General features: G+C 39.5%; 2 protein-coding genes across 4 annotated transcripts in view; one reads left to right on the plus strand and one right to left on the minus strand.

The window, feature by feature from the left end:
- LOC100540124 (putative acyl-CoA dehydrogenase 6) overlaps positions 1-3,515 on the plus strand; it is an 81,084-nt gene extending 77,569 nt beyond the window's left edge. For all 3 annotated transcript variants that reach the window (XM_085227451.1, XM_085227450.1, XM_085227449.1), the window contains one exon: positions 2,543-3,515. In XM_085227451.1, the coding sequence (XP_085083577.1) occupies positions 2,543-2,633 (91 nt within the window). In that variant the 3' untranslated portion in view covers positions 2,634-3,515. The remainder of the gene's footprint in view (positions 1-2,542) is intronic.
- A 1,206-nt stretch (positions 3,516-4,721) lies between these two features.
- BET1 (Bet1 golgi vesicular membrane trafficking protein) lies at positions 4,722-10,377 on the minus strand. Its single transcript, XM_085227453.1, has 4 exons — positions 10,170-10,377; positions 7,106-7,221; positions 6,202-6,258; positions 4,722-6,017 (listed from the first exon to the last, which is right to left on the minus strand). The coding sequence occupies exons 1-4, from the start codon at positions 10,186-10,188 to the stop codon at positions 5,862-5,864; spliced, it is 348 nt and encodes a 115-aa protein (XP_085083579.1). The 5' UTR covers positions 10,189-10,377; the 3' UTR covers positions 4,722-5,861.
- Positions 10,378-20,639: the final 10,262 nt, after the last annotated feature.

The raw sequence follows: 20,639 nt of genomic DNA on the forward strand, positions 1-20,639 counted from the left end.
GAAAGGATTGGTAATGTGGATTGAGGTTGGTAGGTAGGAAGGGCTCCTCACCCTCCCTCATAAGTTTTTTAAGCCAGCATTGAAGAAATGGTTATTTTTTTCATCCATCAAAAATGGACTTTTTTTTCAGGTGGGTGGGATGCCTTGATATGAAACTCCTTGTGGGGAGCATTGCAGTTTGGGTTTGTTTGTTTGTTTTTTGAGTTGAGGGGCAGTGAATGCAATGATTATCATTTCCCCAGGCAAATTGCTTTGGCGTCCTGATCCTTCTAGTCTTCAAGGAAAACAGCATTCAACAGCATCTCTCAAAATTACACCTCCTGTACCTGTTGAGTGCATTTGGGGCTGGTTCCTTATCGTCCCTGATACGCCACTGCATATCAGTGCTCATCTCCCCCGAGTTCCAGGTAGTTGAGGGGCTGCAGTTCTGCACTGGAGGCAACAGTATGGCAACGTGGGAATCAGAAGGCAAGGTGTTGCTGTTCCACAACAAAAGCATTCCATATTATTATTATTCCATATAATATATTCCATATATTAAAATATTCATATGCTGTGTTAATATATTACTGATATTAACAATCAAACTATTTACTTATAATAGCTTACATGTAAGTTTACTACATAACCTTCCTCAGCATCCTCACGCTGTTCCTGGGAGGATAGTTAGTCCCATGGTTTTGTTTTCTTACATTGAAAGCAAATCTTATTTTTAGAAGGAGGGCTGGTAGATTAACAGCATTTGAATCCTTTGTCATCTTGATCCATTTAAACTAGGTAAAATCTTCTGTCCTGTCTCACAGGAGAGTGATCAACATTAGTTGCTTGCCTGCAGTTTCTGGAGGAAATATTCCTCAAAACAGAGACAAAAATGTAATCACCAGCAATTCTGATGAACAGACTGACAGACACACACACACAGTCATGTGAAACGCTCCTCTTTTTAGAAGGCATTTGTATAATGGCTATCTAATAATTTGAAATATCTGTCACACAATGCCAAAGCCAGATCTCATCACTGCCTATTTATAACTTCATATAAACAAGCCACAAGTCTGAGATTTCTGCTGCAAATGGAAGATTTTTATCTGCACCACGAAGTAGTTTTGTGGATTACTTACTGTGACAACAGTGCTGTGAAGATGCTAAGCATTGTCAGAGACTTGAAAAAGAAGCACCATAGCACAAAGAACAAGTAACCTACCGTTGTTCCAATTCTGTTGCCTTCAACAAAACCTGTACGAAAGTGGGAAATTTTCACGCTATCAAATTAAGTAGAGGCAGTTCAGCAGAACTGTTTTTCTTTCATTTTTTCCTCCTCCCCAAAGAGGAACAGAAACTTGCTCAGAAAATTGCTTGAAGTGCAGTAGTTAGCATTCTAGCTAGCCAAGGGAATTGAAGCAATACTGTGAAGGATGATTTAGCAATATAAATGGTGGGTTTTAAATAAGTCCAGTTAGAAAGATCATATCAAAAGTAAATAAGCTTGGAGCAGCTGTTCATTTTTAAATCAGAGAAGCTAATGCATATTTAAACTATAGTTGTGCTAGATATCATATGAGCCATTAGGGAGACCAGGGTGCTTTTTTTGGTTGAAGAACGTACTGTATAAGAAAAGTACCTTCCCCATACAGTTCTGCAATACCTATGTATTGATTGACTAATACTTCTTTTACCAGAGCCAGGCAAAGTTAAATGCTTCAACATGTTTTGCTGTTGCCCCCTAAAATCTTCCTCATCTCCTACAATTCATAGAATCATAGAATTGCTCAGGTTGGAAAAGACCTTTAAGATCATCGAGTCCAACCACAACCTATCCATACCAACCTAACAGCCCACTGCTAAATCGTGTCCCTGAGCACCACATCCAAATCCAAACGGTTTTTAAGCACATCCAGGGATGGTGACTCAACCACCTCCTTTGGGAGCCTATTCCAGTGCTTAACAACCCTTTCTGTGAAGAAGTTTTTCCTGAAAATTGTTGAATGACAGCAACGCACAGCTTTGGCAGAGGAGCAGTGGCAGCACTGCAGGACCTATTGCAGATTGACGCACGAGGAGGAGGCATTGGATGAGGCATTCTGCAAACAGCTGGCAGAAATTTGGTGCACAGGTAACTAGGAAGAGCCAGTTGATACTTTTACATGGCAGGCCAGGGATGGGACCTATCCAGCAGTCTCCACAGAAGCTGCAGAAGCTCTGGCCAGGCTTACATGGGCAGCTGTATACTAGGAGAAAGTGTAGCTTACTTGAAGAGTAAAATACAGTGTTCTGCCAAGTTAAGGTTACTTTTGAAAGAATGTAACCACTGGTCACGCTAAATTAAATCTCCTCACCTTGAACTATCAACACACTTGTCAACAGAAGGGTATTTATGGTACTGACACACAGTTGTCTGCATCATGCACGCACTAATAAACAAGGGATTTAAATGCAATAAAAGCAGCTCCATAATGAATGCAGAGAGGAATAAATGAGCACGTGCAATTGTTCTACCAGTACAGTATGGAAATATTTATATCTGCTCTTTGTGTTTTTACAGGGATTTGAGACTGCTATCAATAGGTGGCGGTACAGATGAAACCATGCTTTCTATTATATGCAAATACATGGAAACACTTCCAAGGAAATAACACATCTGCACTCTTCCTCAGAAACTTAAGAAAGCAAGAGCATGGTTATTACTGCATCCTGAAGGTAACAGACAACGTGATTCAAGCGTGGAAGAAATAGGAACGGTATTTATAAAATAACAGTAACTTTTCCAGGAAAATACTTGTCAGAGTGTTTGACCAATATCATAATGCACGTTCTCTAATATCAAATTAATGTTAATGCCTGCAAGATTTTTTTCCATTCTTAGTGATTTACAGCTTTGAGGGCTGTGGTGATCCAAGCTAAAGAAATCTTGTCTTCTTCAATCAAGGTACAGCTGCATCTTAGATCATCTATGCAACCAATTAAGAAACACAACTTCCACATGGGTCCAGGATAATTTCAGTAGTAGCATAATCTAATTTCACTTCACTTTGCTTTCAAGTCACAAATTATTTATTCCATATCAGTTGATATTCAAGTACAGGAACAATGGTTTTGTTCTCAGTTCCCATTATCTTCCGTATCTCTCACTTTTAGCAAGTAAACATCAAAATTAGTTCCTTCAGCAAAACCAAGTCAAAAATCACAAGCCCCCCAATCCAGTCACCATCATTACCTTCTTACTCTTTGCTGCACTCTGACACAGATGATTGGTGGTAGCACTGGAGGCAGATTTTTATCTTTAGAATACTGCAAACAATACCTTAATTGTACTGGAAACCTTTGGAGGCCTGAATTTCAGCAGTAAGGTTTCACGTTTTATGTGCAATTATGAATGAAAAATATTAAAGTGTTAACATGAATATTGTAATCAGTTAAATGAGACCATAAAATGTGCACGCCATGATTAAGTTGAAGCAGAAGTGTACTAAATATTACACTATTAAAATAAATAAAACTAAATATTTTCAATATTTTATTGTGATCTGTTCAACAAAGTCTCACTGAAATACACATCTACTATGAAGCATCAATTCTCCCTTTGTACTTCCTAGAATCTCATTCTTTACACTTCACCGCTTATCAGCCATACCTTCAGAAACATTGGCGACTCTCCTAATAAGGCAGAAGAGACAGCATGTCTTATTGAAAAAACAAAAAAGCTTCACTGGAATTCTCCCTGTAACTACATGGATGTGTTTAAGCATCTTTTAAGGAATCTCCAAAGACAAATGGATGCTGTAGCATCCAGAAAATTTGTCAGTCTTTAAAATGAAGAAAAAAAAAGCACAAAGAAAGGAAGACACAAGCTCTTTTTTTTTTTCTCCTCCTATTCCTTCTCCCTCAATCTCACCACATCACTGAAGAAAAGAAGAAAGAAAAGAAGGGAGAGGGATCCTACTCTGTATGATTTACCTTTGATCTGGTCTGACTTTTAAAACAAAATTCCTGTTGGTTTTACACATGAACTGAAGGACAAGTAAGAGGTTTTTTACCCATATGCACTGGCAAGGGAAAGCACAGCATATCGTTCAGAACAAACACGGGAAATGTCTCAGCTGTGTAACTAGTTGCACCTACCTATTTTCTACTCTATGTTACGTAGATAAATACTACTTCCATTTATTGGTAAGACAGATTGGCTAGAAAGAAAGAAATACCGAGAAATTGCTCAGACACCACCTGAGACAAAACTTAAATGTTTTCTAAATGATGACCCAAATAGCAAGGCAGTGTGGATGTCAAAGTTACGTCAATAATTATTATCCTGAATGCTAGGCACCCTTACATTCTCTCAGTTGGGATGACAAACTATAGCCTATTGACTTTCTCTGAGAATACTGTGTTTGTTTAGCAAGCCTAGCAATTCTCATATAAATATTAATACCAGGATAATAAATCTTATCTATATGTTCTGTTATTTGTAGACCTTTTAACAGTCCAGAATTAAATGGGCTAGAAACAACTGCATTTCAGTTACTTTTATAAAAGACATTCTACAGAATGTGTGATTTAGACATAATATTTCTGTTATATATGAAAATGAACATGAAAAATGTAATATACAGCTCCATGTATTTCAACAGAGCTCACCATCACACAAGTCTAGTTGCTTAAGTGCAGCACCATTTCAAAAAACAATGGTATTCTACAGCAGGAAAGTATGATACAAACAACAAGAATACTCCAGGACACTTTATTTGTCAGCTCATAATTAACTTATTAATGGCAGTATGCTATACAGTATTTCTAGAAAAAATTATTTTAAAAATGTAGATACAATTTCAAGGTCTAAAAAACAATATTTTTCTGAATGTTGAACCCAGTGATGTGATACTTTCAACTATTAAAAACTACTTTGTGAGTTAAAGCTAAGTGTTAGAAGTAAAAACCTTAATATGCTACCACCTCCAACAGGTGCTTCATAATATTTACATGTATCAATATAAAATTGAAAATATTCAACCTCATATTCAAACATCATGCAGAGTAGATTCAGGGTTCATCACAGAATGAAACATAAATGAGCTAATGGTACAAGTTCCAGTGATTCAATGGAATCATTAAGTTTAGAAGACTTTAAATGTAAAGGAAACATTTGCACTGTGTCCAAATTTGTTGAACCAAAATGATCAAAGGCATTTGCTTAACAGAACAGACACACAAGCATCATTTGTCACATTTAAAAGGAAGATCCAGTTTTAAGTAACTTCTCCCCCAAACAAAATGTTTAAGCTACTTAAACATGCAGACTGTTAGACCTATCAATCTAGGCATCACAAAAATCACTTCTGGGGGGCACCACCATTACGATTGTTACCTCAAGCCAACATTTCAAAAATCTACAGATAAAACCAATTTCAGAAGACCCAAGTATTGGTCATGCTTCTGAAACCTAGAAGTTCTGAAACCTAGGGAGCTCTAATTTAGAGCATGGCTCAGATTGAAAAGCAAAATGAAAGTGAAGGCCTCGTAATTCTGCAATTATTTCATATCTGAACAACCTTTGGTTTTGGGGGAATTCCTTGATTCCTCTTGTGGGTATTTTTTAACTAGTTCTATAAACTCTTTTATTCTAAAAAAAAGCAACTTAATAGTGCCAGCAGTTTCTGTGTATTTATAAATAATCCCCCCAAAACAGGGGACAGTGGGAGAAATTTCAATACATCAAGAAAACTGTATATAACACTGCATTAAGTACTAATGCAATTTACAATACTTTCATTGTGTTTTATCAACAGAATATGGCAATTTAAATCAATGTCGTCATTAATTAAGACTGATGGTTGAAATTACACAGTTTAAACTTAAGACAACATGCATCACCTCAGTTTAATAATCCAGTATGTTACAAAAAAAACAAATAATGCAAAGAGCATCATGTAGCATAATAGTTTTGTCTGGCTCCCTCTGGACAGCCTTCTGAGTCTGCCCATAGTCGCACCTAGAAGTCCGGTTGCAGAGTCAAAATCATTATCCTATGTTTCAGTGAAACAAAACAGGAGAGAAAAGAGGGGAAAACAAATAAAAACATTACATATATAGTCAGCAATAAGCTGTCAACATTTATACAAACATTCCAACTACACAAAAGAATGTTCTACATTACTAACTTCATCATCCTGCCTCATATTTAAAGAAACTTAATGAAAAAGCACTTACCATTTCTGATAACAATTTGTTTTGATTTTTAACTTCTGTTCCAATTTCAATAGAAAGCTATTAAAAAAAAAAAGTTTAAATATGAGTGATCAGTTATACATAAATTAGAAAAGTTGCTCTAAAATACACGATATCTCTAGTGCTTTCTTGGGTAAAATGTGAAAGCAATATCTGGTATTTTTGAAAAACAGAAACTTAAGTTATAAAAACAAGCGCAGCATTCTGTCAGCAATCCTCAGGGAAGGAAATAAATACTTATTTCAAAAATTGAGGATCCAGTCAAATCTGAGTAGCATTCCTTCAACTGTTAGAACTCCTGACTGTGAAGACCAAGCACACCTTTTTGACAGTGTTGCTGGAGCTGACACCTGTAACTTGCAAATGCAATGCCTTTTGTCAAGTCAATTGATACAATCAACACAGTTTTCTTCTGTGAGCTTGTCTGTTCCTTCCCTGGTTTGTGTCATGGAGCAGCAATGGCATAGCAGGACAAGAGGCAGCCAGTCAGTCAGTCCAGAGACTGTAGCCAGGGTCATCAATAATCTGGTGATCATCCAGCAAGTTGATCTTGGACTTGTGTCATTGGTGTCAAGCAAGAAGTCAACTCTGCAGGTCAGGAGCAGGGAGATAGGAAATGAGGAGCATTCAGAGATGCAGCAATTGCTGCAATCCATTGCTGCAGCAAGACAGGCCCCAGCCAGGAGATGTTCACTTCTAGCAGCCACCCTGTGAAGCAAGGACAAGGCCTCCACAGCCACAGTGCTTTCCATTAGCTACAACCTCTACATTTTGTGGCACAACCTCTACCCCATGATTTCTTACTGCTGCTGCTTTTCACCACCATCTATAAACAAGTCACAAGTCCACCTATTTTAATTAAATTTAGCTATAATTAAATACTCACTGATTTTATTGCACTGACTTTAGTGCGCAGACTTTCTGTTAACCTTTCATTTTCTTCTTCATATACACTGTACCCACTGTTAGTATAGCCATAGTTTCCAGTTGGTGCTCCATCACCTGTAAGCAAAAAAGCTAGTAGTTACAGACAGAAAATATAATTGGAGTAAGTGTTCTTCACTCGTGGGAAAACACTCTGCATTTAAAAACGCATCTCCTTAACAGAAATCAGACAACTGGAAAGAGGTGTTGTGTGCTCCAGAGACATAGATTCAACCTTTTTTTTCAAGCACTGAAGTAATCTTTCCAATATGCAAATCAAAGTAGGTAAAGATTGAGGAATGACAGCAATTAAATGCTATATTTTTCCTGAGAGGGTGTTTTCAGATGGTTTTTATGGAAATCAATCTAAATATTGTATGGAGATGTGAAAGCAGCATTGAGGTTGCTAACAGAGCAGTAAGCCTGATTCAAAATAGGAAAGAAGAGCAAAAACAAGTAACATTTGGTTACACCTGCCTTGAAGGAGAGAGCATACTCATCCTTACATGTCTCTTTTCAAACAAGACCTTAGACCAGAGGCCAAGCCTGTAAGCAGAAGAGCACATTGCTCTTCCTGTCAGCATCCTGCAGTTCTACTCTCCTGCCTTTACTTTTTGGGTGACGGGGCTGCAGGACTGCCTTCCAGAGAACTGATCCTGCAAAGAGAGTAAGCAGAGCAGAAGGGAACTGGAGTTGGTTTCCTCAGCTCCACATACACACTGCCCCCAGCCCCTACTGAGGATCCCCTACTGACAGCAACTGGGCAGCAGCACTGGGGCAGGAGAAAGAAGGCTGAGTTCAGCCTAGACGGAAATCAGCCTAAGACCCCAAATGTAAGATTTGAAACTGAAGAAGCAAGTCCAAAACAAGAAAAGCAAACAGAAAAGAGTCATTCTACTAACAATCCAGTTGTAACACTAACGAGTATTTACGTGGCAAGTTGGAATGCCACACTAGTGTCTCAATACCACTTTTACACGCTTTACAAAGTGCTGTGTTTGGGTGTTTTTCTTTTTGAGGAAAAAGTGAGAGAATAGACACAACGGCATTCATAGGTAAATCCATATCTCAGTTTTACTGTGTGCTTTGCATGCATACGTGTAAAAGAACTATAGTGCTACTTCAGTAAAAGATGTCATTTTATCTCAAGCCATAAAGCCATTGCTAAGTGTACATAATGATAATTTTTCAAGGATTCAAAGTTTACAAGTTTGCACTTGTAAAATGCTTTTGAAATTTTATTCTGCAAGTTAAACTAATGACAAATACACACAGTAAGACAGGGTGAAATGCATCTTATCACTTCATCAGAGGGAGAGCGGAGGGTTTTTTCTCTTGAAACCAAAACTACTGATGCCAATGTTAACTAAAAATTATGCTATTTAATGGAGTCAGGGTTGTTCCTATTGTTTTCCTTTGCAGATACATCTAACTACAGTACCTCCTACTAAGTAACAAGCAATTTTGAATGCTTGTAAGTTAATACTCATAGCAGGAGAGTTGTGACTAAATGGTCTTCAAGGTCCCTCCCAACCCAAGCCATTCTGGGATTCTATGGTTCCAGAGAGGAAATGGGAAGTTCTGTGTAGAGTCTGGCTTAAAGGAAGGCCAGAAACTCCTACACGGCACATCTACAGGCTGTCTTGCAACACCACTAATTGCCAGGACATGCCCATAGACAAAACTATAATATCATCTCAGGCTAAACAGGAGGTTCCAGGTAGCTGGAGACAAAAGCAGACATACTGGTGCGCAGTTTGTACTTCCAGCCTATGGAATAAAAAGGTTGGACTAACAGCTGACATTTGAAGATAAATCAGCAAATTTCACTGCAGCTGATAACAGTCCTAAGAGACATCTAAATCATCTGTTCAACTTTTCAGCAGGTGTTTCAAGGAGTACCTTCTGGATGCTCCTTATAGCACTGATTGTAAGAGCCTTGCCAAACAAAGGCCAACTCCAGCTTGTTCCTTCCATAGCCACCCATCCCCTCACTCCTTTAAAAGCATCAAAAGAGGGGTAGCCAGCAGGATAAGGGAGATGATTGTTCCTCTCTACTTTGCCCTCATAAGGCCTCATCTGGAGGACTGCATCTGGGCCTGGGGCCCCCGCCTCAGAGAAGATGTGGAATGCTTTGAAGAGTACAGAGAAGGGCCACAAAGATTATCAGAGGGCTGGGAGCACTTCTCCTGTGAAGACAGGCCGAGGGAACTGGGCTTGTTGAGCCTGGAGAAGAGAAGGCTGTGGGGAGTCTTGATAGCGACCTTCCAGTACTTAAAGGGAGCATATAACCAGGAGGGAAATCAGCATGGGTAGAGAGTGACAGGACAAGAAGGAATGGTTTTATACAAAAAGAGAGGAGGTTAAGGTTATATGTCAGGAAGAAATTCTTTACTCAGAGACTGATGAGGCACTGGCACTGCTGCCCAGAGAAGCTGTGGGTGCCCCATCCCTTAAGGTGTTCAAAGCCAGGTTGGATGGGGCCCTGGGCAGATTGATCTGGTGGCTGGCAACTCTGCCCATAGCAGAGCATTGGATCTAGATGGACTTCGAGGTCCCTTCCAACCCAAGCCCCCAGCGATCCACTGGAGACACCTGCTCTTAGGCAGACGCACTCAGCCATCCCCTCACCACACCACCTGTGCTGTACGGGGACGTGACAGCACTTCGAGGTCCCAGAAAACAACACAAGAGGTCAAAGTTTCCTTCCAGTCATCAACATGGCTGCTGGGTGAAGAGCCAGACCCGGGACTCTGAGCACACCCAGCAGAGACCCCGGCCTTTCCCCTAGACTCTACCAGCGCTAAACCGAAAGTAGATCCGCCTTATTTTTGACCCAAATGTAGCAGGAAAGCACACGGAACGACTGAAATTAAATAAAACACGAATAGAACTGGCAGGACGCTCTTCACACGCAAGCCCCGACCCACGGTCACGCCGTGCCCATCACATCGCATCTATCTTACGGCACCGCGCAGTGCGACGGCCCGCAGGCCCCTCGGGCCCCCACGCAGGACGGCTCTTACCCAGCCCCGCGCGCCGCATGGCCGTGCCCGGAGCTGCCGAGGGAGGGCCGGGAGGAGGAGGGTGAGGAGCGGGACGGCCGCACCAAAGGAAGCGGGAGCAGAACTCAGCCCCACCGCCGCTCCGCCGCCCGCCTCATTCACCGGCAGCGCCACGACAGCGCTACGCCGCACGGCCCGCTGGGAGCCGTGGTGCGCGGGGGCCGATGGGAAGTGTAGTCCCGAGCCGCGGGAGGGCGGGAGGCGCCGCGCTGCCGAGGGGCGGGCCGGCCGGTCAGAGGGCACCGCTGCGGTGCCTCCCTGTGCTGAGTCTGTGAGCCGCTCGTAAACAGCAATTCAGCGCTTCGCAGCAAAGCGTGGAAATGATACTGACGCGATTAATGTTTCCAATACATTTTTATTATATTGAATTTCTGCTGTTTTATGCACTGGATATGCTTCATAGAGAGGCTGATGTTGCAGCTCTCCTGATGTCACAAACACGTAATCACGAACCCATGTCACAGCGGAGGCTGAGCATAGGGCTAGCCTTAGGATTCACTGCTTATGTTCTGTTTCCATTGATGGGTTTTGTTCGTATCAATCAGCTCACAGAATATGAAGTAAATACAATTTTCATGTTGTCATGAAGTGGTGCAGTCACTGTCCCCGGAATGTTTGGAGATCTTATGGATGTGGCACTGAGGGATATGGTCAGTGGGCACGGTGGGGTTGCTTGCGGTTGGGCTGGTGATCTTAGGGGTCTTTTCCAACCTTAATGATTCTATGTTACTTCTGCTTGCTTTGTGGCTATGGCTGTTCTCAGCATCCCCAGTTCTTCCTGCTGGGAAGCCTCAGCAAGCAGTCACAAGTGGTTTTGAGATGCCTGATCTACATATTTTTTTAATCAAAGGCAACATATAGGAAGAAAAAGCAAATAAGAAGATTAACCCTTAAGCAGTCTGCAAACTGATCTGTCCTAACTGTGTTTTTGTGAGCAGCCTGTATAGGTGCGTCATAGAATCACAGAATCACAGAATCACCAAGGTTGGAAAAGATCTCTAAGATCATCCAGTCCAACAATCCACCTATCACCAACATTTCCCACTAAACCACATCCCTCAGTACAACATCTAAACTTTTCTTGAACACCTCCAGGAATGGTGACTCCACCACCTCCCTGGGCAGCCCATACCAGCACATGACCACTCTCTCTCCTTTCCCCAAAATATTGATCAACAATTGCTCTCTCTCCATACTTTCTTTCTAAAAGGGATGTTCTACATATCTTTCCAACAGGAGCCATTTCTTATTGCTCTTATCTGTTGGTTATATTTACTGGTTCCAGTTTGACTATATTCCAGTTTGAATAAATTTACATAGCAAACAGTTTATTAGTAGATTACTCCAGGACTCTATTACAAAAACAATAATAAAAAAAAAAAAAAAGGAACAACAACAACAAAAAGAAGCTGTGTGAACAGATTCCATATAATCAAACTTCCAGTACACAAAGTACAGCAAAGGAATCTTATTAACGTGATAATAATAATGGCAGTATTATCATTGAATTATTTAATTACCAACCAGACTGACATTGTTCTTACATGTTTGATAAACAGGTTTTCACAGTCAGCATGATTAACACTCTACTTTGAGCACTGACAGGCTGTGAAAACAACCTAGCAAGTTACAGTCATCATTTGAGAGCTGAAAAGCTGCTGTGGCATTGTGTTAGTACCAAATACTTCAACTGCTGTTTTCTTAAATAGTAAACTGCAATTTTTTAAAATAATAATTAAAAAAAAAAGGTAGTTCAAGCTTGATCCATTGCACAATTAAATAAAAACTGATGAGACATTTCCGAATAAAATCATTGCACTTGCCATGTAGAATCTAGACTAGATCACAAAATAATTAAGATTTGGTTCCTTCAAAAAGGAATAAAGAACATCTTTCAGCATCCTTCATCAGTATCCTTTTTACTTATTATCCTAATTTACTGTAATGCCATTTAGCAATTAAGAATCCTCAGAATGCTTCTGTTAAAAGAAGTCAGTCCAGTCAGTCAGGTGCCTCCTCCCATAACACTGACAGTGAACTTAGTATGTCATCAATGTTATTCTTCCTGGTTGTACTCTCCAAGTACTTCAGTCAAGAAGACAAGATGATGCTATGTAAAACCATGCCTTCTTAAGACAATACATGTTTGAAGGAAGCTCATCATAGCTGCTGTTGTTGATATCTAGACTGTCAAGCAGGGAATTAATCATGTAAGCCAGAAGCAGAATAGTTTGTACATTCATTATTGATATTCTTTAATTATGAGAATGTAAGTAAATCACTGCAAGTACAGACAAACCTCTCAGTTTCACCCATCACAATGATTCAACATTTTATTAAATACTGTCAAAAAGAACTGAGGCTGTTTCAGGTCTTAATGTGTTTCCACCAAAGACAATTCAATTTCCATCAGATGACAATTTCTTTCTGGTATAAGCCTCCAGTTTTGTGTGTATTATATACATTCCAAGCTGTAATGCATATCGCATTGTTTTCTTGTTCTTGAATTCAATATTTCTCTTTTTTTTTTTTCCAATCCTAGCAGAAGGTTATCCTCTGGGAGTCCTCAAGAAGATGGCAATTTGGACACTTCAGCAATGACACAGCTGAGGGAAGGAGAAGCAACAGGTTAAGCAGCATCAGCAGAAAGTGGCTGTAATTGAAGAAGATATTTGAAGAAAGAAAGTGCAGACTTTCCACTTTCATGACCCATTTCTTTACTCACAGTGAAGGCTTCTTTCTCCTCATTTTGATATTAGCTTTGTTTGGGAAGTATTGAGCTTTATCTTTCCTTATGGATAACAACATTTAAATATGTTTATTATTTACTCACTTCTTTCTACTAAATACTGTGATTCTTCTTATTCTTTCCTTTCATTACTTTTTGGTAGTATAAACTGTTCCATCTCTTGTTTGATTCTGTGGGGAACGCTCCCACACACCTCTGCTGTATTTTTATAGATTTTTTGTCAGTGCTGTTAAATTGCATCAGAGTAGAGAAGGAAGGCTGTGGGACCAACTGATAGTCTCCCTCCTAAATTTCATTACAGAGGGTTAGAATCAAAATTTACTGAAGTTGTGGAGAATTTTTGTATTGACTTTGGATCGAGTTATACATTTTTATTAAAAAAAAAAACAAACAAACAGCTCCACTGATTCTCTATCTCCCAAGCAGTGTGTGCTGTGCAATCTATGAATAATTCCAGTCATGACTTCTTTCTCTCATATTAAGGTACCGTTTCTGATGTCAGCATTGACGGGGTAATAATATCAGCTGAATGAATGATAAGAATTCAGAGCCATTGCAGTAGCCTGAACATTAATAACTATAATGTCTAAAGAGGAGCTCTAATACATTTAAAATAAGAAGTGGAAGTGGAAGTAATATTTTTCATTTCAGTAAAACAAATGTATGGGATGACTGGAGCACACAGTTCCAATGCTTCATAAGATGCAATTAAGCAATAATTTGATTATTTGAGTTCTGTTTGTTTTGACCTTTCAGACATGTAGGAAAGGTTTTTACCAGTCAAAGCAGAGAATTCATTAAAAGCAGAGACTTTAAGCACAGAGAATTTCAGGCAGGGGAGAGCTGCTTTGCAGACATGTATCTGGGCAGAGCATTTTCCTGCAGCACACTTCTGAAGACAAATGAGTCGGCATCCTAGTTGCTTTGTTGTCCAGAAAGGAAAAAGTGAGAACACAAATCAAGATTCCTTGATTCTGGGCTAGCGCGCGCTAGCTTTGTGCTTAGCCACTGCAGTTACTTGAAAAATAAAATCATGAACTTCCTTAATTCCCATTAGTTTTCTGACAGGTCAACAAATCATGCACAAAACGATTAGTTTGATGACTAATTAGAGAAACTAATGCCTGAACATAAATCTGCAAAAGCTCTTGCAAGTCCCTAGTTCTCCAGAAAGACCATCTCAATTAAATTATCCATTCAAAGCACCTTTATAAGGTTTGTTTTCTTAGAATGTTGCAAGGAACACAGCAGCAGAGCTGATTGCCTGTACTGAGCATGGTGTAAACAGACGATAAGCCTTCCTGCACTTGGTAGCTCTTTTGGAGTTTCTGCATAGCTTTATGTTAAGCCACAAGAACTAGTATTGGATAATTTCTACAATTTTATTTTGACAGATGCAGCGTGCCAACTGGGAAGAAAATATAACATTGTAATCCACAAAAATGAATCAATGCATTTCTAAGAAAAAAAAAAAAAAAACCTCTTAATTTATTGAAAATTTCAGAACATTATGTGGCTTTTAATGAAGCCAATGGCAATTCTTTAGAAGTTTTTATGGCATGGAATCAAAACTGAAGTAACTGCAATGCAAAAAGGAACATTAATTACTGTGTAGAAAGGATTGTTTTATTTCAGAATTGAAAGCTGTAGGTTCTTTTTATGGCTTTCTGTAAATCTAGTTAAAAGCAAACATAGATCATGCTTTGTGGTACACCATGAAGAACTATTTCTGCCTCCATAGCATTTTCACTAACAGAAGTAATTCTATTTACCTGAAAATAATAATAACAAAATCATTAGCTTAGTTATACAGGCAAATAAATGCATGATCTGTGAGTTAAAAATAAATAAAAATCTACAAATGTGTCCCACCACATACAAACAGTCACTGTATAGTTGTTACAAACTATACACCTAAAATTTTTAATTGTACAATAACAAGAATCTTTTTTTCCCCTTAGGGATCATGTTAGGCAAAAGGTCAGCAGGGCTGCCTACAGGATAAAAAGATTCACAGTTTCCTTTTCCCGCAGTACAAGTCCACCATGCCTGCACCTTTTTGTGGATGTCTCAAGGTCGAGCAGTTCATGCCCAAGGGCAAGCTGCTCCCTGGTTCAAGGCCCACCAGCACCGCTGTCGTGGATTTTGTCCTGGCTAACAGCTCAAAGCCTGGCAGGCTGCCCATACATTTTTTCTCTCTGAGAGTTGGCCTTGGCCTGCTGTATCCTGCTGTTTGACTTGTGGCAAATTAAGCAGTGATCTTATCCGGCACATTTTCTTTACCTTTTATGTGCTGCTGAGGAGGTTTTTTTTCAGCTTATTCGCCCTAGCAGTTACCATTTTGTTCCCTGCTGCTCAGATGACCGCCATCTCCTTATACAACTGCTGTCTTTGTATCTGCATAGCCAAGCAAAGATGATTTGGTATTTTTGAGACCTTTTCCTGAGGAAATCTAATGATTCAACTGAACCTTCTCACCCAAATCTCTTTCCTGAGATGCCAGAAGAGGGGAGAGTATCAGGTTGATGGTTTACACAGAGTAACTTTCCTCTGAATTATTTGGAAGTCTGGAGATAACATTATTCACAGACTAGTTCTTCTCACAGTGATGCTCTTGAGTTGAATCCTTATGCTACATTGTAATTCTTTCAACTGTACTTTCGTTGGAAACTCATAAAGTTAAAATGCAAACGTTCATTTACTACAGGAACACTGAGTTCATATACCCCACTGATGGAAAAGAAAATGTACATGTGCGTGTCTGAATTTCATGAATCTTCATTTATAAAGAACATTTTCCCTTAAATAAGATTATTAGGATAATCTCATCTATTAAAAATAAATGCTTTTACTCAATAAGGCTGTCATTTAAGTGATGCATTGAGTGCATATTTAAAGGCTATGCTTTAGTAATCATGTTATCTATCTTCATGATCCTCTGCTGACATTTATTGTATTTCCCTAGAGCACTCTGTTTTAACATCTGTCAAACACATAATTTCACACCAAAATTTAACCAATATATTCTAGAGTAGATAAATTTTGTTAGTGCTTAGCCTGACTACCTTAATGTCTTCTTACAGCAAAATATGCTTTGGGGTGGCTGGCATTGCCTAGAATGAAATATTCTAAGATCAGGATATCCTGGCATTCGGCTATGGGAACTTGTCTGTGATCTCGGAAGTTGTACATACACTTTCATTTTGGGGTGCGCCAGAGACTTTCTCAATGGGACACTGCAGCCTGAAGGACTTCATATGCACTTACCATGCACAGCAGGTTCTTTAAATAGCCAAACCCAGCAACAACATCTAGCTCTTGTTTTGCATCATGCCATCTCCATGACTCACCTCACTGCCCACATAAGAGCATCAGTTGCTTTTGACCTCTTGGCTTCTGCAGTCACATGCATATTCACTGAGAAGATTACCTAAATATTCCCAGCCATTTCTAAGCAGTGTCCAGGAGCGGACTGGAAGGTGGAGCAGAGGGATCTTGTGCATGTGCTGGTTCTTCCCAGCATCTCTGTTCAGAACTGTAGGGGTGAATCGGGATCAGGCGTGTTGCTGGGTATACACCTCAGTATGATCCCACTAGCTTTACAAAACAACTTGAAGAAGCAGACCTGCTGCAAGTTTTTTGGCTGTGCATGTGGGACCTGAGCAGCGCCTCAGATAAGATGACAGGGAGTTCTCTTTTCTCTAGGGCACTTCTTTGGAAGAGGCACAAAAGTTGTGGCACAAAGCTAACGTTAAGGGGAAATATTATAGGCTTGGTGGTATTCAGAAGGGACACCTTGGAATACAGGTCAGCATGCCCATGACCAGGCATTCTTCAGTCTTTTCCCTTCTATATAAACAAAGTATTCTCCTAGGGCTCCAGAGCGTACTAGTTTTTTGCAGGATTTGTGGTCATGGATCCGGTTTCAAGAGTGCCTCTGAAGGCTCCTTGCTGAGAAGTCTAGACCACTGTCTGCTGTGCAGACCACTCAGTGCTATAAACTGCAGACCACATTCCTCCTTCATGGATCATCGTTGACCACAGTAAGGGTACAGATGATTCTGGACACGATTGTGCTTTAGGAGATGAAATTTTCTGTGTCTGGACAAATCATGACCAACTGCAATATGAGTGACTCCACTTGCTTCAGGCTCTTTCTAGAGATTCCAGTTCTTGAGAAATTAATGCTAGAAAGAAGTCTAGAAAGGACAGCAAAAGTAGAGAGCAATGAAGGCACATCTGAAGCACCTGGTTGTAGTGCCTGGGATGTGCTCAGCACTTGTAGATTAGCTCTTCCAGTGCCAAAGCTTGGAGCACAGAGGACTGGAGCTGCTGTGGGTATCCTGATGCAAGTCTGATGTGTCCTGCCTGTGCTGTACATGTTCATGTTCAACACACTTGTGTACATGACACACTGAATCTACCACTGTCAGATCTGAGTCATGCTCTATGAATCAAAGGAAACCTGAAAGACAGGAAGGGGATCCTGAGTCAAATTTCAGAGAGAAATCTCAGTGATCTGCTAAGTGGGCAGGTCTGGATCTGGTTCTGCCTCTGTGCCTCCAGACATGGTCCCAGGGAGTGTAGGCATACAGCCTGCTACCTAGGCAGTATTTTCTTATATCACTTGCAGCGCACAGTGCAGATGTCAGCTCAGAAAGTGTGGCTGTGAAGTGATATGCAGGATGGAGAGTGGTCTTTAGACGTGCAAAACAAATTAATGAAATGGAGCCAAATCTCTAACATCTCTGTTCCTCTCTTTTCCCAAATCCACTAAAATGTGGATTTCTTTCCAAAGACATAAAGAGGTTTATTTAATCATTTTTACTAACATGCTCTAAGATTGTGAAATGCAGAGTGCCTTGGGAAAGTATTATTCAAATTCCGTGGAAGAACATCTGCTATCTGCATTACATCAGAATCAAATGACCTGATCCATCATGTAAATTATACACTAAGATATGATACCTCCCCCAAAGTCAGTGGACAGGACTTTGTTTTTTGCGTTACAATTCAGTCGTATCATATGGTCTACCTTGAAAATTACACACAAAGGCAATGATACCTCTCCCTGACGCTTCATAACCCTTTTGAATCCTGTAGTATAAACCATTTTGAGCATTATATTTTCTGCCAAAGTTTAGCAGCGAATTAAAAATGTTAAAGAAAAAAAAAAAGGAGCACAAACAATAAAAATATATTAATATTTTAAAACGAATCAATTTATTCTTTTTTTTTTTTGGAATAAAATGGAAAAAAATTTTCCATTAGAAACATTTTGCATCCTGGTAAAAGAAGCTATATGTTATGATAGACCTGCCTTGGATTTTCTCATTTTACGACTAAACTTCAGAACGTAGAGAGAAATTTGCAAGTTCACTCATGTCACTGAGCAGCTATATAAAAAGAGCTTTCCTCTCAGTCTTTTCAAGGTTTTGACTTTCTGTGGGCTAAATAAATGTATGACAATCTATCCTAGTCTTATGGAGCAAAGTTCCCTATCAAATAATTTAGACGTATTCAATACCCGCCAGGCTTTCACAGATTCAGAATATATATTTTTTTTAATATAAAAAGAAAGACATTTTTCTTTGGAGGAAGTCTGACTGGGATGTAGATATCCTCCCCATACAGTGAGGCAAGCCTCATTTCCTGAGGAAACGAGATAGGAAAGGGAAAGAGAGACCTACTTAGGCAGGAAGAAAATATGTGGAGAGGCTGAGACAGCTTAAAGCCTTGTACATGACCTATACAGTTACAAGAGGAAGAACTTGATGCTGTATGAGATTGCAAAGGGAGCTGTGATGCTCAGGTGCTCTGCCTACTGGAATTCTCAAAAAGAATCTGGCAGAATTGCTAAAAGACATTGCATCTTTGCTGGATACTCACAGAGTACAATGGATGTGAATATCATAGCCGATTTAAAATGAGAATAAGATCCCCTCTGATGCACCTTTGCCAACTATAAACTGAGGTGTTCATTATGACTTGGTACAGCTTGACTTTGAGTTTCTTCAAAGTTTTCGTATAGAACGGCACCAACTTTCAAAAGTATCACATTGAACTGTGATAGTAGGAAGTTCTAGCCAGGTTTCTAAAAAGAGTATAACTGTTAATCTTCAATCTTTTAACAGCTTAGTTTTCCTCAAACTCTAGGGAACACAAACTTAAATAAAATTGTTTGTGTGTACTGTGAACAAATAGCAAAAGAGTTGAAATTCTGACAGAGAGACCATAACACACTGATGGATAGGGCTGTATTTCATGGAATACTAATGAGGATTTTAAATGACATTTAAGAAGGGAACATGAAAAGATTGTTTTCTTCCCAGAGCTGAATTATTACTAGATCTGTATGGAATTGCAGGATACTATTATTACTTTTATATCAGAGATACTTTTCTAACCTCAATTAGCAGGAGACCAGAAGCCACGCTATGAATCTCTCACTTGCAGTTGTCAGCTATGTAAATGAATTCATAAATGTGTCCTGAAAATGGAATTGGTTTATGCAAATTAACCTGAACCACAGTTTGCAGTATAAGGAGTGTAAGAAATGATGGAATAATCTCGGTGGTGTTGGGAAGCATCACTGGATTCTAGCTGAATGGAAGAGCACCACTTGGGGAACGAGCTCCAAGGTGCTCCAGTAGAGGAAATGAGCCCCAGCCAATGACTTCAGAAGAACAAGAGTGAAGTGTCCAGCTCACTCATTTCATTGATAAAAGCCACTTTTCCTTCTTAGACTGTTTTCTTCCATGTAAAAAGAAGAATAATTTAAAGAGAAGCTGACCACCTGGAAAAGCTCTACTGGAAATGAAAATATATTTAAAATGAAAAGATCATTGTTTAGCACTCCTTATTGCTAGTTGGCTCTTAAAAATGCTTGAAAAGAAGTATAGGAATCAATGAAGCCATTCATTTTGAATTATTTGAGTACTGGTCACCTGAAAATAAATACATAAATATCTTTCTTTCCTTCACAGGTCCCTAATATTTGCTAATACATTTGGCATTTTCTCCATTATATTAAAGACGCATCATGAGAGGAAGGAACAGGCTTGTTTTTTCTTTGATGTTATGCTTTATCAGATATCTCAGTTTCTAGAACCTGTTCTTCCTTTCCAAAATAGCTGTTTCTTTCCACTAGAAATCAGGCTGTCTCTGAACTAATGACTTTTAGTTCAAAAAGTCTGGAATAACTTGTCTGCACAGTGCACTGGAATATTAATGATTTTTTGCTTTAGTGTACAAAATCATATGTTAAATTTCTGAAGATAAGGGCATCCTATTTTATCTTCTAGCGACACGACATCGGAGAGCCTTTCTGAGTGGACTAAGACACAGAGGTTTCGTCAAGGATTAATAAGCCCACGAGCAGAATTGAGCCAAGAGAAAGCGTAACATTTTAATCCATCTTTCATACTTCATAGCAATGTCTTTTCCACATTGCTGAAGGGCAGAAACAGTTTGCCAATACAGAACTGGGGTGAAATCATTGCAATGTAGTAAGGGAAGTGTCAGTCACGTTTCAGGTTGCATTGGCATGGTCCACTTAGATCTTACGTTTAATATTTGCCTCCTATCGTGTTTCATTTGTGTCACTGGGAGAAATCCACTGGGGACAGTTTCACAGGAGTTACAGCTTTTTTATGAGATTTCAAATTATATTTCCAGTCTGG

This window comes from Meleagris gallopavo, chromosome 6, assembly GCF_905368555.1.
Source record: "Meleagris gallopavo chromosome 6, MGAL_WU_HG_1.1, whole genome shotgun sequence".
Classification (NCBI taxonomy): domain Eukaryota; kingdom Metazoa; phylum Chordata; class Aves; order Galliformes; family Phasianidae; genus Meleagris; species Meleagris gallopavo.